Raw genomic sequence first — 25,391 nt, 5'->3', positions numbered from 1 at the left:
ATCTAATTCAATAATGCATCCCTCTCTCTTCATTTTTAGTCCATTTCCAAATCCTTCCCTCTTCTCTCCATTTCCAGCACCACCACCATCTCTTACCGAGACTATTGTAGAAGATTCTGAAGTGGTCTAGTCTCATCCACCCCACCACTTATCCATTTATTGTTCTCACCACAGCCAATGTATCTCTCTTTAGTGATGCATTATTTTGATTTATTTGACCATTTGGTTAATGCCTATCTCTGCTGCAGGATGTAAGTTCCATGAGGTCAGATATTGTGACTGACTTTGCTTACCACTCTATTCTTAGTGGCTAACACTGAGGCTAGAATAATGAAGGCTAAGTAATATTTTGGGAATGTGTACTCCTAAATGGGAGTTTCCATTGCTGTCATTATCATCATCATCTTCATTGTCATCATTTTCATCATCCATCACCAGGTGATTTGTTACAAAAATACTCTTTTCTTCAGATCGTAGCCAGTTGAGAATCAAGTTCTTTAAAACTGCTTGGACTAGGAACGTTCTATGAACTTTTTGTATTTGACACAGCATAGTCATAGTATTTTCATTGCTCTAACACAGAGACAAAAAGATAAGGATGTCAGAGAAAAGGTTTGTCTCCCTGCTTGTCACAGTGATGTCCTTTCCTGTTCTGTAAATCAAATGTACATTGTTACCTATTGCTACATAAAAAATTACTCTAAAACTTGACAGCTTAAAAAAAAAAAGCATTTATGGAGTGCCTCAGTGGCTCAGTCATTAAGCATCTTCCTTCAGCTCAGGTTGTGATCCCAGGGTACTGCGATCAAGCCCTGCATCTGGCTCCCTGCTCAGCAGGGAGGCTGCTTTTCCCTCTCCAATTCCCCGTTTGTGTTTCTGCTGTCACTGTCCCTCTGTCAGATAAATAAATAAAATCTTAAAAAAAAAAAAAGACAGCATTTATGATCTCACCAAATTGGGGGAGAGTGTGGCTGTGTCGTCTGGATCAGGGTATCTCACAAGGCTGCTCTGAAGGTTCAGTTATTTCAAGACTTAGCTTGGAGGAGGACCTGATTCCAAGCTCATCATGGATCTGTTGACAGTCTTCTGGTTCTCACTGGCTGCTGGCTGGAGACATCAATTCCTTGCCTCCTGAGCTGTTGTATAGGGCTACTCACAGCATTGCAACTTGCTTCCTTCAGCACAAGGGCTCTGAGAGAGAAGAATAAGATGATGATCAAGAAGGAAGTCACATTCATTTTGTGACCTAATCTCAGAAGGGATACTCCACCACTTTTGTAGTATTCTGTTCAGTAGAAGCCAGTTATTAAATCCATCCCACACTCAAGGAGAGAAAACTGCACAATGGCATGAATAGGACCATTGGGAGCCATCTTAGATAGAAGCTGTCTACTACAAGGTATGACTTTGTTCTCTCTCAGCAAGAGCACAGTTGTCATTGATTGTTTTAAGTATTTTCTCCTTTGAGAATCATGAATTGCATATCCTTCAGGGCCCCTTAATATATCCTTCATACATTTCTTTCAAAAATGGGAAGGCAGAGGCAGGTGGGGCAAGTTCTGCTAAGAATAGCTCCCAATATAATAGCAACTTCAGTTGTCATTGCACGTTGTGCATTAGCACTGAATCATGAAGAGGACCCCAATTACTCCTTTTCGCTTGTCTGGGCATCAGTATCCTAATGACTGACTTTATAGCTTCCTAATGAATATATTAAAAACAGAACTCTAGAGATTATAGATACAGAAGGTGTATATTTAGACCTTGGGTTTCCTTTCCTCCCTGTAGCCCACCCTACTTTATACAGAGGTTTTAGTGCTAATTTGAGATCATTCTGAAACTTTCTGTTTTATCATAATATACATATCCAACATTTTCCATCTAATTTTGTTGTAAATGCTTCAGATTAAGTCACCTCCTATTGACTGACTTGTCTATAATTTCTCATGCCCTTACTCTCTTACATAATATGTTATAAGAAGAAAGAAGGGACTAACCTATATTTAGGAGTTTCATGGAAAAAAAGCCTAGAAATAAACAGACATAGTGTTATAATTTCAAGTAGAATTCTAAATACAGAATTTTGTAAAGAAAAAAATTAAAAAGTAGACCTATAATCATTTAACTAGTATTTCTACATTTTGTTTCCTTTTGTGCAGATTGTTTCCCAGAGAAAATTGTCTAAATCCTTGTTGAAGCATGGGAACACAGCAGGGAAATCCTCCATCACGGTAAGCCCTTCCTTAGCAGCCCTCTGTTCAGGTGCCCAGATGGAGCATCTGGTCCAAACCTGGCAGTAGGAAGCAGACTCTCTGAGTATTGGGAATTGACACCACAACTGCTTAGCTATCCAGATTACACCTTTCCTTCTTGTACCTTTTTCCTTCTTTTTCCTTTTTGCCAATACAATTTTGACCCTTCTACCCCTAGGAGAAAGAGATAAAAAAAAGTATTTGAAAGTGAGGCCATTCACTTCTTTTTTTTTTTTTAAGATTTTATTTATTTGACAGAGATCACAAGTAGGCAGAGAGGCAGGCAGAGGTGGGGGGCGGAGGCGGTGGAAGCAGGCTCCTTGCTCGGCAGAAAGCCCGATATGGGTTTCGATCCCAGGACCCTGGGATCATGACCTGAGCCAAAGGCAGAGGCTTTAACCCACTGAGCCACCCAGGCGCCCCAAGGCCACTCACTTCTACTAAGCACTTCTGCAGTTAATATGTAGGTTTCGGTGGAGGGTAAAGATGGAGTTGTCGAGAACATTAAGAATATGGAATTGTCTGGCATTTTCAAATAATCAAACTACCTATTCCTGGCTCTCATTTTTTTGAGAATTAAAAATCTGCTCTGATAGCAATTAGCCCAAGGTTAGGTTTGTTTCCTAAGGACCAGAGAACTCAGCATTTTAAGTCTCCTCTTTAATATATTAGTTTGGAGTTATGTCATTGTATTTAGTAGCCACTACCCACATGTGATTATTTAAACTTAAATAAAATTATTCAAAATTAAATAAAAGAAAATACCCACACCTTACACTAGCCATATATCAAGTGTTCAGGAGTTATATGTGGCTATGAATGTGGGGAGGGAAACAGAATCAGATTCAGGAGGTGCAGAAATCCCTCAACAACTCAACCCACTGAAGTCCACACCAAGACACCCTATGATTAAGATGGCAAACAGAGTGATAAAGAATTTTAAAGTTTGAAAGAGAAAACTGGGCAGTTACCTACAAAGGAAACTCCAGGAGGCTATCAGCTGATTTTCCAGCAGAAACTTTGCAGGCCAGTAGAGAGTGGCACAAAACATTCAAAGTGCTAAAAGTGAAAATTTTACAGTAAGAATACTCTATTCCAGCAAGGCTATCTTTCAGAATAGGAAAACAAAGAGTTTCCCAGACAAACAAAAATTAAAAGAATTCATGACCACTAAACCAGCCTTATAAAGAATCTTAAGGGGGACCTTGTGAGTAGAAAACAAATACCACAAGTAAGAGTAAGAAAAATAGGAAGCACAAAAACAAACAAAATTAAGCTAATCTATAAATATTGGTCAAGAGAAGCACAAAGTAAAAGGCTGTAAGATATGATACCAAGTATCTGAAACATAAAGGGGAGAAGAGTAAAGAATGAGTTCAGAATTAAGGTAACCATCAACTTAACATAGACCTCTATAAGCAGAAGACATTATATATAAACTGAATGGTAACCACAAATCAAAAAACAGTAATAGATGTGCATAAAATGAAGAATAAAGAATCCAAATAGTTTACTAAAGAAAGTTAACTAATTATGAGAGAAAACAAGGAAAGAAAGGAACAGAGAAGAACTACAAAAGCAACCATAAAATAAGTAACAATATGGTAACAAATACACACATATCACTACTTACTTTGAATGTAAATGGACTAAATGCTCCAGTCAAAACACATAAGATGATGGAGTAGATTTAAAAAAAAAAAAAAAAAAAAAAGATTCATGATAGGCTGGCTGTAAGAAATTTATTTCAGATCTAAGGACACATACAAACTGAAACTGAAGGGATAGAGAAACTATCATTCAAATGGAAGTAAAATGAAAGCCAAAGTTACAGTACTTATATTGGACTAAACAGACATTAAAACAAAGGCTGTAACAAGGGACAAAGAAGGACACTATATAGTCATAAACAATACAATCCAACAGGAAGATATAAAAATTGTAAATATGTATGCACCCAACATGGGAGCACCCAAATACATAAAGCAGTTAATAACAAACATAAAGGAACTAATCAATAGTAATACAATAATAGTAGGGGATTTTAACATCCTACTTACTTCAGTGGATAGATCATCCAAACAGAAAATTAAAGAAACAGTGGCTTGAATGACACACTGGACAAAATGGATTTAACAGACATATTCAGAATGTTGCATCCTAAAATAGCAGAATATGCATTCTTGTCAGGTACATACGGACCATACTTCAGAACAGATAACATATTAGGCCACAAGACAAGTCTCAACGTGTTCAAAAAGATGGGCATCATACCATCTTTTCTTAAACTAGTAATCAGCCATAAGAAAAACATGGAAAGCACACAAATACACAGAGGTTAAATAATATGCTACTAAACAATGAATAGGCCAACCAAGAAATCAAAGACAAAATTAAAAAATTCATGGGTTAAATGAAGTTGAAAATAAAATGGTGTAAAATCTGTGGGATACAGCAAAGGCTCTTCTAAGAGGGAAGTTTATAGCAATACAGGCCCACCTTAAGAAATAAGAAAAGTCCCAAATAAACTACCTACCTTCTAACTAAAGGAACTAGAAAAATGATAAACAAAACCCAAAACCAGTAAAAGGAAGGAAATCATAAAGATTAGAGCAGAAACAAACAAGATAGAAACTAAAAAAAAAAAAAAAAAATAGAACAGATAAATGAAACCAGGAGCTGGTTCTTTGTAAAATCAGTAAAATTGATAATATTTTAGCCAGACTTTAGACTTATAAATAAAACAAGAAAGGGGAGAAATAACAACTGAGATTACAGAAATACACAATTGTAACAGAATATTATGAAAAATTCTATCCAGCAAACTGGGCAACCTAGTAGAAATGGATAAATTCCTAGAAACATATAACCTCCCAAAACTGAATCAGGAAGAAAGAGAAAATTTGAACAGAGCAATTACCAGCAATGAAATTGAATCAGCAATGAAAGAACTCCCAGCAAACAAAAGTCCAGGGCCAGACGACTTCACAGGTGAATTCTACCAAATATTTAAAGAAAAGTTAATACCTATTCTTCTCAAACTATTCCAAAAAATAGAAGGAAAACTTCTTAATTCATTCTATAAAGCCATTATTACGCTGATACCAAAACCAGATAGAGACATTGCAAAAACAGAGAACTACAGGCCAGTTTCTCTGATGAATATAAGTGCCAAAAATCCTCAACAAAATACTAGCAAACAGAATCTAACAATACATTTAAAGAATCATTCACCACGATCAGGCAGGATTTATACCTGAGATGCAAGTGTGACTCAGTATTTGCAAATCAATGTGATACATCACATCAATAAAAGAAGGGATAAAAATCATATGATCATATTAATAGATGCCGAAAAAGCACTTGACAAAGTATAACATCCATTCATGATAAAATCCCTCAAAAAATAGTATCAGAGGAAACACACTTCACATAATAAATGAAAAACCCACAGCTAACATTATACTCACTGATGAAAAATTGAGAGCATTTTCTCTAAGGTCAGGAACAAGATGGAGATGTCCATTCTCACCACTATTATTTGACATAGTGCTGTACTTCCTAGCCATATCATCAAACAAGAGGAATGAAAGAAAGTCATCCAAATTGGTAGGGAAGAAGTAACTTCCCCTATTTGCAGATGACTTGATACTACATAAAGAAAACCCTAAACACTCCACCAAAAAAAAATACTAGAACCGGGGCTCCTGAATGGCTCAGTTAATTAAGCATCTGCGTTCGGCTCAGGTCATGATCCCAGGGTGCTGGGATTGAGCTCCACATCATGCTCTTGCTCATTGGGGAGCCTGCTTCTCCTTCTGCCTCTACCTGCCATTCCCCCTGCTTGTGCATGTGTGCTCTCTCTCTCTGTCAAATACCTAAATAAAAATCTTAAAAAAAAAAAAAACTTACTAGAACTGATAAATGAATTTAGTAAGTTTGTGAGATACAAAATCAACATACAAAAATCCATGGCATTTTTATATACTAAAAATGAAACAACAGAAAGAGAAATTAAGAAAGCAATCTCATTTACTATTGCACCAAAGAAAATTAAATACCTAGGAAAAATTTAACCAAGGAAGTGAAAGTCCTATACTCTGAAAATCATGAAATATATTAAAGATGACACAAACAAGTGGAAAGATACTCCATGCTCATGGTTTGGAAGAACAAATACTGTGAAAGTGTCCATACTACCTAAAGTAATCTGCACATTCAACACACTTCTTATCAAAATACCAATAACAGGGGCACCTGGGTGGCTCAGTGGGTTAAAACCTCTGCCTTCAGCTCAGGTCATGATCCCAGGGTCCTGGGATCGAGCCCCGCATCTCTGCTCAGCAGGGAACCTGCTTCCTTTCCTCTCTCTCGGCCTGCCTCTCTGCCTACCTGTGATCTGTGTCAAATGAATAAATAAAATCTTTTAAAAAAACCACCAATAACATTTTTCACAGAACTAGAATAGACAATCCTAAAATTTGTATGGAACTACAGAGGACTCCAAATAACCAAATCAATCTTGAAAAAGAAAAACAAAGCTGGAGGTATCACAATTCCAGATTTCAATTTGTACAATGAAGTTGTAATAATCAAAACAGTATGGGACTGGCACAAAAATAGGCACATAGATCAATGGAATAGAATAGAAAGCCCAGAAGTAAACCCACGTTTGTATATATGGTCAGCTCATCTTTGACAAAGGAGGTAAGAATATGCAAGGGGGAAAAAGACAGCCTCTCCAACAAACGGTGTTGGGAAAACTGGATGGCTAAATGTAAAAGAATGAAACTGGACCACTGGCTTACACTCTGCACAAAGATAAAGTCGAAATGGATTAAGAACCTAAATGTGCGACCTAAACCTATAAAAATCCTAGAAGAGAGCATAGGAAGTATGCTCTGGCATTGGAACATAGAAATTTCTGGCATTGGACAATAGCAACTTTTTTTTTTTTAAAGATTTTATTTATTTATTTGACAGAGAGAGATCACAAGCGGGCAGAGAGGCAGGCGGAGAGAGAGGAGGAAGCAGGCTCCCTGCTGAGCAGAGAGCCCGATGCGGGACTCGATCCCAGGACCCTGGAATCATGACCTGAGCCGAAGGCAGTGGCTTAACCCACTGAGCCACCCAGGCGCCCCGAATAGCAACTTTTTTCTAGATATGTCTCCTGAGGCAAGGGGAACAAAAGCAAAAATAAACTGGGGGCTTCATCAAAATAAAAAGTTTCTGCACAGCAAAGTAAATGATCAACAAAACTAAAAGATACCTACTGAATGGGGGAAGATATTTGCAAATGATATTTCTGATGAAGGGTTGGTGTCCAAAATATATAAAGAACTTACACAACTCCACATCCCAATAATAAATAATCCAATTAAAAATGGGCAGAAAACACTTCTCTGAAGAAGACATCCAGATGGCCAGCAGACATAGGAAAAGATGCTCAATGTCACTCATCAAGGAAATACAAATCAAAGCTTCAATGAGACATCACCTCACCTGTCAGAATGGCTAACCCCAAAAACATATGAAACAACAAGTGATGGTGAGGATGTGGAGAAAAAGGAACCCTGTTACACTGTTGGTATAAATGCAAACTAGTGCAGCCACTGTGCAAAACAGGGTGCAGGCTCATCAAAAAGTTAAAGATAGAACTACTCTATGATCCAGTAATTGCACTATCGGGTATTTTCCCAAAGAATACAAAAACACTAATTTGAAGGGATACATGAACCCCCATATTTATTGCAGCATTATATACAATAGCAAAATTCTGGAAGCAGCCCAAGGGTCCATGGCTAGATAAAGAAGAAGTGACTCTCTCTATATATATACACACACACATACATACATATATATGCCTGGACTATTATTCAGCTATAAAGAACAATGAAATCTTGCCAATGACATGGATGGAGCCACAAAGTATTATGCTAAGTGAAATAAGCCAGTCAGAGAAAGACAAATACCATATGATCTCACTCATATGTGGAATTTAAGAAACAAAACTAAGGAAAAGATTTTTAAAAAGTAGAGTGAGAGACAAACCAAGTATAGACTCTTTACTATAGGAAACAAACTGATGATTAGTCGGGGGCTGGGGGGGTGCTGAAATGGCACATGGAGATTAAGGAGTACAGTTAAACAATGATGAGCCCTGAGTAATGTATAGAGTTGTATTACTATATTGTATACCTGAAACTGATACAATACTGTATGGTATTTCCACTAACTGGAATTTTTTTAAAAATTCATGAAAAAGTAATTACATGTAGCTAGCAGTCACTGTATTGGACAGTGCAGGTTACAGAACAGTTCTGTCATCACATAATGTTCAGTTGGACAATACTGAAAGTATTTCTAAATAAAACCTTAAAATTTCAAATAAAACTCCAGTATTTAAAACTTTGGCATCTCGTTTTAGAGCCCTTGAGAAAGGTCGTAAAAGTGGTCTGATCATTGCCTAAACAAAAATTTTTTTAAAGTAGAAAAATATACCAGGAAAATCTGAATTGCTTAAGTGGGATGGGGGGGTAAGCGGCAACAAAGCTCCTGAGATCCTTTGAACATTCCATTTTAACTTGAAAGTGACTGATTCTTTTTTTTTTTTTTTTTTTAAGTTAAGGTCATTTTTAAGGGAAAAATGCAAAAAGATTCCCTGTGGTGTAAGTTATGACCACTCTCACAAGCACTTACCTGAGTTTATTGCTTGGGTATTTTAAATGATGCATTCCTATCAAGCTATTTGTTTTTTTACTTCCATGTTCAGTCCATACAGATGGTTCAAAGAGTCTTTGAAGACTATTGGTGCTCTAAAAAGCCATGGATCCAAAGCACACAAACCCAGAGAAGCTGTGGAATGGTGAACCCCAGTTTGAGATTTGCCTTTGGCCCTTGTTCTTTCCCAGAAGAACAATATGTCATCTTGTCACCTTTCCTCTAAGACATCTTGGAGATTTTGCTCCTCTACATATCCCAGAAAAATTTAATCACCTTCTTCATTTTAAATATTTAAATACTTCTCTTAATCTTGGGTACTCAGATCAGAAAATGACTTAAAAATCTTCTGGAAAACACTTCAAAATATGTGAAAATCTTTTCCTTTAGGTGATTGCAGAAGAATTATCTGGCAACGATGACTACGTTGAACTTGCATTCAATGCACGGAAATTGGATGACAAGGTAAAGTGTTTGGCATTAACCTTATTGAAGGAAGTAATAAAGCTTGCACACAAAGTTTAATCAGATTTCACCCTGCAGCTGTTTTTTCCCTTTCAATCCACGTTATTAAACAGATCAAAGATTTCAGAGAGGTCTCCAAAGTAAGACTTTCCCCAAGTTAAGAACCAGTTGATGAGAAGGGGGAGGGACTATAATTAAAAGAAGACAATTTTATTACACCAAGGCTTCATTTGTTCCCACATGCCCAGGTCAATGTGCACAGGTAAATATAGTTTGACCCTATTGCTAGGAACATTTCATAAGAAAACAGATGACATGAAAGAGAGGAGAAGTGACATTTCTGAAGCACCTATATTTTCCAAGCACAAGATTAAGAGCTTCTCATGCATTATCACATTTAATCATTCTTATAACTCCCATGTAGCAGGCATTATTAACTTTGTTTTGCAGGTGAGGAAACAAATTCAAAGATGAAGTAACTTATGTAAGGTCACTCCATGTGTTAGTCTGGATAATCCCAGAAACAGGATTAAATATGCAAGGATTTTATTAGAAACATGGGGAGGAAATCTGCAGATTGCAATGCAAGTCTGACCATGAGTAAAGGAGAGAGAGAAGAAAAGGGATGGGCAGAAGTGTCCTGGAATGTCCAGTCTAAGGAAGCTTAAACAAGGCCATCAGAGAGTCCTAGGGCCAATACTGCCCAGCAGGGAAGTTTCATGTCCCCCGTGACTGCCTTAATGTCCCCTACACATGCAGGCACTAGCTGGAAGCAGCCCACCGGAAGCCTGGCCTCAGTGCAAGTATGGAAAATAAGAGATGTATTTCAGGGCACAGCAGCTGGGGCCTTTAGTCAGTTATACTCCCTGTAGTGGGAGGTTTCTAAGGCAGTTTTCTTGGCTACCATACCCTACTAATAAGTGGTTAAAACCGAGGATTCATTTCTAAGTCCATTCCAGGGGAATCTGACTCCCATCTGTGTTCTCTCTCTTATATCTGACAACTTCCACCCATCACAGGACATGTCAGTCTTATCTATACAGAAGTTCCTCAGTCTCCACCCATTAAAAAAGGGAAGGAGTGTCCTTTCCAACCTCACCATATATTTACAATTTCCCTCCAACCATATCCTTAAGTCAAAAACATATCACATTAATAAATGTATTCACAAAGAACTCATTTCCTAGAGGACAACTAGAGAATCTGGGATTTGGGGAGGTGGTACCACTTTTTAAATTGCAGACAGGAATTAGGCTGAAAAAGGTAAAGCGATGTATCAGGCAGTTCCCTAAAGTTTTAGGCAGCTGTTTATCGCCTGACATATCACGTTCATTTTCACCTATGAACAGTACTTAGACCATTTCTATGTTCATTAATTAGTTTATTTGTTCATTCTTTCTTCATTCATCGTTCATTTACCAAACCTTTGTCACATGCTTGTTATGCATCAGGTGGTGGGGTAAAGACATGCTTTAAACCATTCTCACAGCTGCAACCTGTAATCCATTGCCTAATTAAATGAAATATAAATTTAAACTATAAAAGATACAATGTTATAACCATGATGGGATGTGATAATTGATGTATAACTGCTGTCTGGAGAAGGTTAATTCATCCTGCCTGGGGACATCAGGAAAGACTTTATCCTTATGAATGAGTTTGGATTTTTTGGTGTCCTGAGTAGATTATGTGAAACTTTCATGAACATTAGTGTGAGCTAGGTGCTGGGAACTGTGGTGTGCACTGATGTCAGTCGGATGTTAGCTTTTACTCCTCACTTCCTGATGGCTGCTATGGTTTTTCTCCCCCAGCATCTCTCCAAGTGTTAGAATAACTCAAAAAGCTCCTTTGTATTATCTTTCCTGGTGCCATTATATGCCATTGGGTCAGTGTGGGGCAGTTTTAAGCTGCTCAGCTAATGGCTTATAATGGCTTCTTTCTACTTAACAGTCTCTTAAGCACTTCTAATCCGCCCTCTAACTGACTTCTGTTACAGTGCAAGAGGACTTGGGGGTTTGTTAGAGTGCCCATTAGCTCTGATGTGTTTGAACAATTTCCCTTCATTCCAATGAATACTTGCTCAAAAAGCTGAAAAAGCATCATGCAGCACTTAATATGGTTCTAGGTGGCCATTCCCACCTTTGTCTGGGATGATTATCCAAGGACCTTGTCAGTGCTGAGATCCCCACTCCAAAGCTGTAGACTACAGGTCATTCATAATGTGGGCATCTTGCCCAATCTCCTTAGTAATCCAGAGAAGAGCAGGTCCTGTTCAGCACAAAGCAGAGGCCATTGTTCCTCTTTGGGCCGAAAGGTGAATTGGTCTCAAGTGAAAAAAGGAAAGAGTAGCATTAAGGAGCAAAATGATACCATGGAGATCACCTCAAACAACCTCTTGAGGAAACTAAGGCTCAGCAAGGTCTGATGATTTACTCAGATACTACTACTGCTGATAATACTTGTTAATAGATAGTACTGGTTATCCATTGCTACACAGGAAACCATCTCAACACCTAGTGACTTAACTTACTCTATTACATGTCATGTTTTTGAGGGTCAGAAATGGAAATAAGTTTCAATGGGGCAATTCTTCTGCTTCTTATGATGTTGACAGAAGTCACTCAGTGATACTCAGCTGGGGAGGACCTTGTCTGGAGAGTGCAGTCTAGCGTTGTTCACATTCCTGGCACATGGGATGGCTGAAAGGCTGGGGTCAGCTGGGGTGGTCAACCAGAGTACCTACATAGTGGTCTTGGGTTAGTCCCATTTCCCACACAGTGGCTAGCTTTTCCCAGAGAAAGCAACCCAAAAGAAAAAGAAGCTGTGTGGCCTCTTCTGACCTAGATTTGGAAGTCATGGAGCATCAATTCTGCTGCATTGTGTTAGTTACATGTTAAGTCATAGGGCCAGCCCGGAGTCAAGGAGAGAGGAGTTAGATTCCACACTTTGATGGGGGAGTGGCAAAGTCATATTCTAGAAAAGCATGTGGACAGTGGACATGGTGGTGGCCATCTTTGGAAAATGCAAATTGCCAGATTTTTTTGTGATAGGTGCAGAATCAGAATAAGATAGTACAATTATTTCATGTCACAGCTGGAAAAATAGTCCCGAGTTTATTAAGGAGGACCCTTTTTAGCTTTGAGCATTCAATGATATTGTAGCTACCTACATGTTAGCAGTTGAACTTATATCTATTAATTGAGAAAATATATCATGACTAAAAGTGACTGAGACAAAGGTCTTAATTTAAAATTTTTTTTCATTAGTGTCATGAGATTAATTTCTGTATACATTGGAAAACTTTCCGTGTAAATATGTGGGGAAAATACATCATATCCAATTCAGACCATGGTTATAGGACATCAGGATCCCCAGTCACCTTGTTATCATTCTGATAATCTTTAGATATCCAAATATGTCAGGTAGAAAGACTCTGGTCTAATGCAATTGCCTACTTTAACAGATGGGAACACTGAGGTTCAGAGATATGAAATGACTTACCCAAGGATACACACACACACACACACACACACACACACACAATCAGTGACAGAAGGGGACTTAACCAGGTTGCCTAACCAAAATCTAGATTTTTCTTCAGGGCAAGGGGTTAATGACCCATGTTGAATGGGTCTCTAGATATTGAGGACTTGGTAATGTTCCCATGGATTTCAGGGAAATAGGAAGCCAGGGAGGAAGGAGGTAAAGGTTTGCCCTAGGTAGCAGTCCTCCAAGAGTTGTCCAAGGTCCCAAGACCCTTTCAAGGGACTACATGAGGTCAAAAGTCTTTTCATAATAACACCAAGATATTATTTTCTTTTTTCACTTTCATTTTCTCACATGTGTAAAATGGTTTTCTGAAACTGGCATGATGCCTAATACCACAGCAGATTAAATGCAGAAGCCGATATGAGAATCCTGCTGCCTTCTATTAAGCCATTAAGTTATTAAACTGACTTGCAAAAATGTAAAGGAATGTCATTTTTCTGAAAACTTTTTTAAATTTGGAAAAGGCAGTTGTCTTCCATTAAAATGCTATTTTTATTATGATGTGTACTGGGTTTGTTTTTATATTTTTAAAATGATATAACAAATGTTTTTTTAAATTTCATTTTTAGTTTATAATAGAGTAAATACTGATAGATAAAATCTACATAAACAAAAATTCCCTGTTCTCCTCAATAATGTTTAAGAGCACAAAGGAGTCTTAAGACAAAAGAGTTTGAGAACTACTGTGGTAGGCTATACCGGGGGGGCACTTAGTACCTTGAAAACTACAGTGAGAGAGAAATACCCCCTTTCTCTTGATAGAAATAGTCATTTTTAAAGGTAAAAATGTTGTCAGCAGACCAACAGCCTTCCACCTAAGATGGAAATCCAGAGTCCTTGAAATCTTTAAGGACTTCAGTGGCAGGCACAAATAAAATAGATTAGGTTTGCAAGAAATAACTTACTTATCTACTGTTAATGCAATTCACTTAATGGAGAAGTGGACTTTCTAATTCCTAAAAGCACATTTGTTACATTAGCAGCTAGTTGGCAATTAATCTAATAAGTAAGTAGAGATATGACTGTAATCACTTTAGAACATTCAAGCTAACCGAGTATTCTTTGTCCTCTCTTTCCTGAGAAAGTATTCATGTTGGTATGCTGGAGGGATTCTCACACTGGTGGTCACCACATCTGTATAGTAATATTATAAAGTACATTTTTAGTGTTCCCACAATGCTAGATTGATGGGGTGCTGTATAAACAAGCAAATAAGACTCCAAAGCCGAGGTCAGCAAACTTTTTCTATAAATGGCCAGATGGTAAATATTTTAGACTTAGCAGGCCATATAGTCTCTGTCCCAGCTACTCAGCTCTGTCTTTGGAGCATGAAAACAACCATAGGCAATACATAAATGAAGGAGTGTGGCAGTGTTCCAATAAAACTTTATTCACAAAATCAAGCAGTGAGCAGGATTTAGGCCACACACCATAGTTTCCAACCCCTGTTCCAAAGCAACATTAAATCCCTACCTGCTAGGCTATGATTTTACTATGTTCAAGTATGCCTGCCTAAAAACTAATCTAACCTGAGTTGATGATAGCAAGTTACAATTAATGAGCATCTGCAGTGTACAAGGTGTCAGGTGTCTAACCTGCATTATCCCCAAAATTCAAAACCATATTCCCAAAGGTGGAAATTATTATTTGCATTTTATAGAAGAAGCATTATTAAGTTTAAATAAACAGTTTGCCCCAAGTCACAAGAGTAGGAAGCTACAGGTTTTGGTTTGGACCCCAAATCTTTTAGATAATCTTTTCTTATTCCAGTATTTCATTTTTAAGATCACTGCCATAGAAATGCGCTGCTTCCTTTTCTATTCCAAACCTCAGCTGATTCCTTATTGCCCTCTTGCATGACTAAATTTCCTTTGTTTGATGATACGGCCTCCAATTTATTAAAAATTTCACCATAGCAGACCTTCAGTAAAATGCCTGTGTCATTAACCTTGCTGGTACTGAGCTGTCCAAAGGGCCATCTTAATGCTGAGAGTCAACCAAAAACAGCCAAAAATTCCAGTTTGTGTCACATAGCCATACAATCAGACCAGAGTTGTGTTTTTAAACTACAAATTTCTGAGTGTACATGTAAGATATTTTTGAGCTGCTTATGAATCGTTTTATTTCCAACAATCAGATGCCTTCTTAGTCATAATCATCCCTGATAGCTTTACAAAGCGTCCTCATACATTGTCTCTTCTATTGATAATAATTGTGGCAGCAACACTTTTTGAGTGCTTATCATTGCCGGGTACTAGACTCACCTCCTTTAATTCTTCCACAATGCCAGGGGGCAAAAGGTGACATTCTCTCCAAATACCAACCAGGAAACTGAGACTTGAAGAAATTAAATATCTTGCCCCAGATCATGCAGATTGCATACAGAGTCGGGATTTGAAAGCAGTTCTAAAGGCAGTGTGCCCATATTAGATTTTCAGTTACTTGAGGGCAGAGTTCGTATCTGATCTTCCCTTCTTATGTCCTCCTGACAACATCTCTGTGCTAAGCCTAACTAGTATTTAAAATGAATATAAAATAAAATAGAAGAAACCCTGCAACATACTACCAGGAGGAAAAAAAGTATTAAAGTGTATGTAAAGTATGATTACAAATATATTTTTAAAAGAAAGAAAAGAGGGGCGCCTGGGTGGCTCAGTGGGTTAAGCCGCTGCCTTCGGCTCAGGTCATGATCTCAGGGTCCTGGGATCGAGTCCCGCATCGGGCTCTCTGCTCAGCAGGGAGCCTGCTTCCCTCTCTCTCTCTGCCTGCCTCTCTGCCTACTTGTGATCTCTCTCTGTCAAATAAATAAATAAAATCTTTAAAAAAAAAAAAAAAAGAAAGAAAGAAAAGAAAATTATGTCTCGATTCTAGAAAAGTATCTACCAGAATGATATTGATAGTTGTGGAATTATGGGTAAGAATATGGGCTGTTTTTTTCCCTTCTCTTTTTCTATATATTCTATTTTTAAGTAAAAATAATAACAAAAGTTCAAAATTATCAATGAAAGGAAAAAGAAAAATAATGATAGATTCCTCCAATGTGGTCAGCAATTTTAAGTGCAATTCACCAACATGTTCCCTGAGGGAGCATGAGGGATCTATTTAAGGAAACAAAGCCTGATGCACCTGGGGAGGAATCCAAGGGCATCTAGGAGTAAGCTAATGCGGCTCACATCTTTTAACAAAGGGAGCTAAGAGGGGGGGTTCCAATTTTTTAAGACAAGTGTTGAAGCAGAAATAAGGGGGGTGGGGTATGTATGCCCTGAGTAAATGTGTTAGAGGTAGGAATCCTCTAGCAGTATGTCTGGGAAGGAAAAGGGCCTTTTTGGTGGATGGACAAGGTTTGCAGGACAGACTTATTGATAAAAGCAGTCACTGTGGGTTTTTGACAAGATGAAGGCTGTGGTAATTTGGTACCTTCAAAAATAAGAGTGAAAAGATGTATTCCAGATTCTGGGTATTGTGGCTCGTGGTGTTTAGCTCTGGGTAGTGTGGGAGGAACACAGAGGGGGATGGATAGATCTACCTCCCATCTTTTTTCTTTCTAAAGTGCCCTACGAAGTTTCTAGGCTGATATTCTTTTTTTATGTATATAATAAATTTTTTTAAGTAATCTTTACACCCAAGAGTCACATGCTCTGTTGACTAAGCCAGTCAGGCACCCCTGGCTGATATTCTTTACTCTATATAGAGGGCCAGTTTTATTTTTTTCTGCTCAAAATCCATCATTGGTTGCCAGCTGCTTCCCAAGGCATGTGCAAAGCCTTTGGTTAAGCATATTAGGGCCTTCATATCATGGAGCTGACTTTGCCAGAACAGTCTCAAACCCCTCCCCTACACATCCTTAGGTTGCAGTGGAATTAACCAGCCTCGGGTGCCCCTCTGTTTACTCTTTCACACTTTCACACAGTCTGTTTCCTGCCTACAAATACCCTCCTCACAACCATATTTTCCAGTGCAAATCCATCTCTCTCTCTTGTCTGTTGTTCATTCATTCATTCACTCATTCATTCTTAGCCTTGGGTTATATTTATTTGTGTACTTGTCTTACCACCAAACCAGATGGCACCTTTGGAGGGCTGAGACCAAATTTTATCCTTCCTTATATAGTAACATCAAGCACAAGACTGTTATGATCAGCATATTTCCTAAGAGTATTTTGTTGAGCTGAAGACTAGGATGACTATGGGTGTTGGGCTCCCCGCCGAGGGGAGGAGGCGCCCGGGCCAGCCGGAGGCCTCTCCTTGGGGCTGAGCGGGATGGCGAGTGTCGCGAACCCGGAACGCACCCACAGAAGACACCGGGCTCGGGAGGTCTGTCGAAGCAGGATCTCGCTTTATTGAGCAGGGCAGCGGCTTATATGGGGTGAGGGAAGGGAAGTGAGGTCAGCAAAGTGGGGGCCAATGGGGATGTGCCCTGTCGGCAGGAGTTGGGAGAGACACGCCCTGCAGGGGGTGGAGACTCGCGGGAAACGAAACTGATGGGAAACCGAAACCGCCACTTTGGCGCCTTTGTGATCGGACATGTGGGTTCCCGATCCGGAAGAGAAGGCCACCTGGCGCCATCTTAGCCTCTTGGGGCCCAACATATGGGCTTCATTTTGCTCAGCTGCAGGCTAGAATTCTGGGGGGGGAGGGGGGATCACCTGATGAAATACATAATAAGAGTGTGGTGACTAAGGCTGCCATTCAGATAGCCTCCTATTCTATACCAGGTACTCATGTCATTCTTTCATTTAGAAATGTACCCCTTCGTACACTCAGTACACACTATGTACCACTAAAGCCTAGACCTTATGGAAGATGAGGAAATGGTAGAGATATAAAAGGAAATCAGACATAATTCCTCCTTTCTGAGAGTTTATAATCCATTGGAATAAAAAATAAGTTTAAAGAAAGATATGGTTATGATTATTTCCAGTAATGAAGTACCTGTTTGTTTTACATTATTCTTCCACTTAAAGTGGCTAGAAACACTGGGTAAGGTACAAGAGACATCTGTTTAGGGGTCCTAAGGCAGTCAAGTTTTGAGCGGCCAAAATAGAGAAATCCACTGAAGTGATTCAGATTTTCCACTCAGGGAAATTCCTCAAGGCTGATTCATAGAACACCATGGGTAGAGAGGCTAAGAAGCCTAGCAGAAAATAGTTACCAAGAAATAAACCGAGAAGAGGCCTTTGTCATCTCATGCGCCTAGAGAAGCAAAACTGAAGTTCAGGGATACCGAGAGAGCTATTGTTCAAGATTCATGAACCAGAAAAACAGTCTTGGTGTCTTTTCCTCCTGAGGCAATCACTAATTAGCAAATAGCAGCACAAAGAGAAACTGAACAAAAAACCTGGGCCAAGAGATTAGGGAGATAAACAAAGCCTTTGAGAGTCTCACAAAAATTAAGGTTGAGAGCATGTCAAGGAACAACAGCCCTTAGGCCTTTCAGTTAGAGCCCTGTAAAGACAATATTCAAAGAATAGATGAATCAAAAACATATCGTGACTTTAGAGATTTTTGGAGAAACCAATCTTGAAATAGCTCAATCTTAATCAAATTTAGGTAACTGCCCCCTTTCTAATGGCTTGTCAGAAGCTAAAGACTCATCTGAAGTGTTTATAATCTTTCTTATACAGTGTCTGGTATACCAAGGGGCAGAACCAAGAAACAAAATAAAAACAGATCCACAGGTGACCCAGATATTGCCATCATCAGACAGAGCCTTTAACAATAACTATAATTAATATTTTAAGACAACAGATACGTTGCTTTTCAAACAAGATTACTGGAATTGATCTTTGCAGAATACTTCAGACTTTACTTAACCAAGAATGTACTTCTCAAAGAACTTGAATTTCAGATGCAGCTCATTCTAGCCAAGAACAAAGCGGGGAAGGTCAAAGTCAGTGGCATTTGATTCAAGGCAAGATCAAATATGTGTAGGTGGGGAATAACTGATTTTTGTTTATCTATTTTAGGATTTCTTCAGTAAATCTGACCCATTTCTGGAAATATTTCGTATGAATGATGATGCAACCCAGCAGCTTGTACATCGAACTGAGGTGAGAAGAGTCATCTTCAGCTATGCCATCTCATCTCCTAAGATAATAAATTGACCTGTTTCTAGAAGCCCCTTAACATTTCTTGATGTCTGTAGCTAAGCACTCAGACCTGAGGTCTTCGCTGTCTTTAAGAGGACTCTCTGCCTCATGTAGCTTTTTTAATTCTCAATTTAGATATTAGAAGACCCTTTCTCACCCCAATTTTCCATTGTTGACCTTCAATACAGACAGTCAGCAATTTATTAATAATAAGAATATGAATGTTAACTAACATTTAATGAGAGTGATTAGGCACCAAGCATTGTGCTAAGTGTTTATATGCATTATTTTATTTACTTCTTGCAATAATTCCTTGACATGTTTATTATTACTCCCATTTTATAGTTGATTAACTGAATCTTTGGGAACTCAAATGACTTTCTAAGTTCTCATAGTTAGCAGGGGGTAGAGCAGAGGTTTGAACCGAGTTTGTTTGTCCTGAGCTTCACTATAATTTGGGAAGCCAATCTGCCTCCCCAGTAAGTTTGTACACTAGGCTGATGTCAGGCCTATCCAATGAACAGCTGACCTGTCTCAGCTGCCACCTGATCTAGCTGCATCTCTTTCTCGAGCCCCTTCCTTTTTTTCCCTGGTGCTCCAAACTTTATCCCTTATTACCCCCACCACCACCCAGTACCACACACCCATTCAACAACCAACCCCAATCTCCACTTTTTATTTTATTTACAAGTTAGTCAAAGAGAGTCCCTGAGAAGTACATTGGTAAAGAGATGTGGGGTGATTGTGATGAATGACAGAGCTGAGAGAAGACTGTTGTGTCTACACACATACACATACACACACACAATGGTGGAGTAAAGGAAGAAGAAACCATCATGATTTTCATAGGGTAATAGTGGGGGTGCCATGTTCTCACTACCTCACATTAGAAATCCATTTCCATTTTCCTGAAGTAATAGAGTTTCAAGTAGCGTTAGGGGAACTTTTTGTGTCATATTTAAGGTAAACAAGAATTAAATAGTCTTGAATGGGCAACATCTGTGGATATCATCTGGTAGGTAGTTGGCATTTAATAAAATGTATTAATAAAAGAATGGATAATGAATGGAGTTGAGTATAGGTAGTATGTCTACTGTATGTTATAGTACAATGTGATTATCTGGAATTCAATCTCTGGGGAGTAGATTGAGGTGCAGTAGTTTCCCTGAGTGGCACCTAATTGCTACCACCAAAGAGTTTTTTTCACACATACAGATTCCTTTGGTGAGACAGACTTCTTCCAGGAAAAGTAAATAAACTTTGGTGAGAATTAGAAGTGGTGTGTCCATTCGTGCTTTTGCTCCAGTCAGTGAGTGAGGACTTTAATGTGCAGACAGAAAGGAGATGGGGGTTGAATTATTAGATTTCTCTCATAAGATCCCTCTCTCCTCTGTTCCTGACAGTAGTCCTTTTCTCATTATTGGTATTGGTAAATTCTCCTATTCCCAAGAATCTCTAGAACTCCTCCCATACCTCATTGCTGAGGGGCTTCTGAAGTCTCACAAGAAATGTGATTGTAAGGTTTACCAATGAGTCAGCAACATGACATCGATTTTTTCCCTCTTTCTTATTTAACAGATATGAAATAAATACTAGACACTACCATTCTCTTGGGGGAAGTACACACACACACACACACACACACACACACACACGGATTCTAATTTCATAGGAAATTTCTAGTTGAAACTTTGATCTGCAATTGAGTTTTTCAAAACTGTTGCAATGAAATATCATCACTTCTTAGTGTTTTTATATAAAGGAACCCAAACACTTTTATCTAACTTTTCTTCTCACTATCACTTTGATCATCCCCAGGGTATCAGAGTGCAAGACAAAGCCCCACAGGAACATTATTTTTGTACTTTAATGCGTTAAAAGAAATTTAATAATGAGTCCATGATACAATAAATAATTCATAGGTATATTAAGGAATCCAGTAGAAGAGAAAATCACTTATAAAATAATTATGTTATTTGGATAGAGAATTAATTTTTTTATAATGCTAAGACTTCTGCTAACTAAAAATTTCATAGGAAGAAAAATCAATATAACAGAATTCTATTTGACTTCATTTGTATGTACCCTAGAGCAGTAGTTCTCGAATTCCATGCATCAGAATCTTAAAGGGGCCCACCTCCAAACTTTGTGTTAGTAGGTCTGGATGCAATCTAAAAATCTGCACTTTTGACAAGTTCCTAGGTGACCCTGATTCTCCTGCTGTTCTAAGGACCACACTTTGGAACCCCTTTCCTGAAGCACACAGTACAATTCTAGGCACAGAGCAAGTACATTAGTACTTCAATACATTCTAAGCCCAGCTGACTTATTTGAATCACACTGATGACAGACTAAGATGACTTGTTTGGATTCTTGGGAAGGGTTAATTAGTAAGCTGCTTCCGAAAGGATTCCACTATTACAGACTTAGTTTGTGACACTGAAGATCTGAAGATCTATGCTATTATATCTTCCTAGGATAGCTGGTATAAGTATGTTCCTGGGATTTTTCTTTTAGAAACTTCTCCTCTGACTTGCAATCTGCTCTGACTCAAGGTCACGAGTTATCAAAACCACTCAATTTTTTAACAGTAGAAATGATCTGCTAACACTCTCTACACCAACCAATAGTCTTTACTTACACTGTCATAGGAATGAAAGTCCTATAGAACTGGAGAATCCAGAGGCAGGCCTGCCTCCTCAATCCTAGCTCCAATTGATGTGGAAGGGTTCATCCCCAGCATCCACATGGTGGACTGTATTACTGTCATTATTTATGACATAAAGTCCAGGCCAGTGACTACAGGAGTTCTGCCCATAATGACCCACTTAATGGGAACCCTTAAAAGGTTTTCTACTCCCAGTTTTCATTAAGACATCTATTCCAGGCAATTGTCCTTTTCATAAGCACCACAATGCTTCTCAATCAGTTTTTATGTTGAAATGTGAAAATGTCAAGCATTTCCTCCCCAACTCATCCCTCCACTCCCTCTCTTTCTTTCCTCAGGTTGTTATGAATAACTTAAGCCCAGCCTGGAAATCATTCAAAGTATCAGTCAATTCTCTATGCAGTGGAGATCCAGACCGCCGGCTGAAGGTCAGAAATCTATGTCTGAGAAATGCAATTATTTATGTATTTAACTGTCCTCTTTCTCTTCATGTGAATGTTGACAAACCCAACATTTTCTGTATCACTTACCCAAATCTCTTAGTACCTTGATGAAAGATGCAGGGGCTATTTCTTCTGTAGGAGACCCTGAAGCTCAGGAGATAGTCCAAGATAAATCCTGATTGTGTTCTATAAAGAGGCAAATTCCATGGCTTCCCAGAGACAAACTGTGGCAATAAGTTCATGATGGAGTTGTGAGGTACTAAAAATACAAACACTGCTATATCAATTATCTGCTGTTCCATGACAGACAATCCAAAATTTGGTAGCTTAAAACAATAACCATGTATTTGGCCTATGAGCCTATGCAAGAGCAAGTTGAGTTAATCTAGGGGGTTCTTCTCTTGGTCTTGCTTGGACTCCTGTGTACTTACAAGGTGACTCTCCTGGGGTTGACTGGCTATCATCTACAAGGACTGGGTATTTGAGCCATGTATCTTTCCTCATCCAGAAGGCTAGCTTGGAGACTTATACACAGTGAACTTAGAGTTATGAAAGAGCAAGAACAGAAGCTGCAAACAAAGTCTCTTAAGGTCTAGTCACGGAACTCCTATGAGGTCATTTCCTCCATATTCCATCGGCCAGAGCACGTCATACGGTTATCCCAGATTCAAGGAGTGAGGAAATAGACTGCCTCTTGGTGAGAAGAGCTGCGAAGTATGATGGCCAATTTTTTCAATCGACCACAAATGCTTTTTGGGAATCATGAGAATATATACGTTGAAAGAAAAGACACATTGTGAGGATGGCCAAAGGAAAACAAGAAGTAGAATGCCAGGAGCAGATTCCAGGAAGCATTTTTTACGGTTGGAGTTCTGACCCTCCTTCTGCTTTGGGAGTCCGGAAGCTCCATGTTATCCATGCCCCAGAGTTGATTCTACCAATTCAGGCTAACTGAGTAAATTCAGTAGAGACCTAGAGACTGGTACCTATAAACTGAAAGGCCAATCAGTTCATGTTCAGTGAGAAATATGCCCATTGGGCAACCTCAGCATTCACATCAGCTTAATCAGGGCCCTTTCTCTATGTGGGCCAGCCGTAGGAAAGACAGCTATCAGAAGGCAACTGTAATAGCCCAAGAGCAGAGCCACTTGCTGGATAACAGGGATGGTGAATGGCTTCAGACTCTGAAACTAGGGGCCTCTACCTCCACTATGGGAAGATAGGTCCATGAGGCAGACTAACCATTCACGTTGCTCTTTTAGGGCACCTAATCCCCTGGAAACTGTTAGATGGACATTGCTAATGTTTGTCTTTGTAACTTTACATTGTTTTCACCCTTTTGGTCCCACAAACCTTCTTCAGATAGAATTCTTCTGATTTGACAGTGTTGTTGGGTTAGAATGCTGTCCAGTCCGTTAGTCCTGGCTTCTTTAATGTAACCTTGTGTGTCTTTGCTTCATACTGTTCTGTGTGGACTCTGTACTTGAACTCTCAGCAGACACACTTGTCTCCATGCTCTCAAGGAATAGCTCAGAGTTGTCCCAAATACCTTGTCTCTTATAAGGGCTAAGATATTTCAAGCCTCACTTGCCATTGGGACTGTCTTTCACGTCAAAGTCAGGGCTCCTGGCTGTTTGGGACTTCATGTGTCAGCTCATATGCAGAATGCCAAGAGCTTCAGCTTCGGGCCTAGGGTGGTGATTGTTGCCTGTATTCTGAGCAGCCCCCATTCCATTCCCAGCAGGATAACTGGCCCTATGTGGGGCAGAAATCAAATAATATGTCCATTAGCCATAGATCAACATTGTCATAGGGAACTATTAATCAAATAAAAGGAAAGGGTTGTCTGCAATGGTGTAAATTAAAATGCAGAAAAGGAACCCATAAGGCCTTGTGAGTGTTCTGTATTCTGGGGTCTTTAGAAGAACAAATGAAAATAAAAGAGATAGATGATGGGTGATAGATGAGAAGGAAAGATGTAGGGGGTTGGAGAGGGAGAGAGAGTAAGGGAAGAGAAGGATCAGGGCTTCTCAACAGCTGCACTGATGGCCTTTGGATTTTGTTGTGGAGGCTTGTCCTATGCATTCTATGATGTTTAGCAGCATCCCTGGCTACTAAACACCAGCAAGACTCCACCCCCATCAGTCTTACAGCCAAAAGTTTGTTCAGACATTGCTAAGTGTTTCCTGGAGGACAAAATTACTCCCGATTGAGAACCAATGTCTTCAAACTTAGCATGCATCAAAATCACGTAGAAAACTTGATGAAATGCAGACTGCTGAAACCTTTCCTCAGAATTTCTGATACAGGAGGTCTGCAGTAGGCCTGAGACTTTTACATCCTAAAAAGTTCCTGGGGTGATGCTGCTACTGGTTTCAGCCCACACTTTAAGTAAGGACCCTGATGGAGACATTTGCTTCTCTCTCTCTCTTTCTTTCTTTCTTTTTTTTTTTTTTTTTAAGACTTATTTAAAGTCTTTGAGACTTTACTGTTTTTGAGAGAGAGAAAGACAGAGGGAGAGCATGAGTGAGAGGGGCAGAGAGAAGGGGAGAGAGAATCTCTAGCAGACTCTGTACTGAGCATGGACCCTGACATAGGGCTTGATCTCATGACCCTGAGATCATGACCTGAGCTGAAACCAAGAGTTGGACAGTCAACTAACTGTGCCACCCAGGTGCCCTGACATTTGCTTCTTCATGACCACTTTCCCATAGCCTAGTGTCTCTAACAGCATTTTGCAGCACCCAGTCTCCCCTTTACCACCACTTTTCTGCCCAGCATTCATAACTATCTGCACTATCCCAGGCTTCTTGGCTTTGCTACACCTTTCTGCCCAGGATGCCTTCTTCAGTCTGCTTTTCGCAAAACATGCTACTTCCCTTTGGGTCTCTTAAATATTCCTCCACTTCCAGAAAACATTCCTCTTTCTCTTCTATGAGATGCCTTCCAGCCTTCTCTACCTACCCTGTTAAAATACCTCTCAAGCTGTGGGATGCCTGGGTGGTTCAGTCAGTTAAGTGTCTGCCTTCAGCTCAGGTCATGATCCCAGGGTCCTGGGATTAAGTCCTAAATCAGGCTCCCTGCATAGCAGGGAGCCTGCTTCTCCCTATCCCCTCCCTGTGCCCCCCACTTATCCTCATGTGCGTGCTCTCTCTCTCTCTCTCTGACAAATAAAAAAAAATCTTAAAATAAAATACCTCGCAACT

At 39.3% G+C, this 25,391-nt stretch overlaps 1 protein-coding gene and 1 long non-coding RNA gene across 3 annotated transcripts in view; one reads left to right on the top strand and one right to left on the bottom strand.

The window, feature by feature from the left end:
• The window catches only part of CPNE4 (copine 4), a 468,028-nt gene that overhangs the window by 333,660 nt on the left and 108,977 nt on the right, over positions 1 to 25,391 (top strand). For both annotated transcript variants that reach the window (XM_032333091.1, XM_032333096.1), the window contains exons 4-7: positions 2,160 to 2,231; positions 9,363 to 9,437; positions 18,952 to 19,035; positions 22,081 to 22,170. In XM_032333091.1, coding sequence (XP_032188982.1) covers positions 2,160 to 2,231; positions 9,363 to 9,437; positions 18,952 to 19,035; positions 22,081 to 22,170 — 321 coding nt within the window. The remainder of the gene's footprint in view (positions 1 to 2,159; positions 2,232 to 9,362; positions 9,438 to 18,951; positions 19,036 to 22,080; positions 22,171 to 25,391) is intronic.
• Positions 419 to 23,931, bottom strand: LOC116584586. Its single transcript, XR_004283246.1, has 3 exons — positions 22,289 to 23,931; positions 952 to 1,191; positions 419 to 573 (listed from the first exon to the last, which is right to left on the bottom strand). It is a non-coding gene; the product is annotated as an uncharacterized LOC116584586 (long non-coding RNA).

The sequence above is a fragment of the Mustela erminea genome, chromosome 1, assembly GCF_009829155.1.
Source record: "Mustela erminea isolate mMusErm1 chromosome 1, mMusErm1.Pri, whole genome shotgun sequence".
In the NCBI taxonomy this organism is placed as follows: Eukaryota; Metazoa; Chordata; class Mammalia; order Carnivora; family Mustelidae; genus Mustela; species Mustela erminea.
This window is presented reverse-complemented; position numbering and strand designations above follow the sequence as displayed.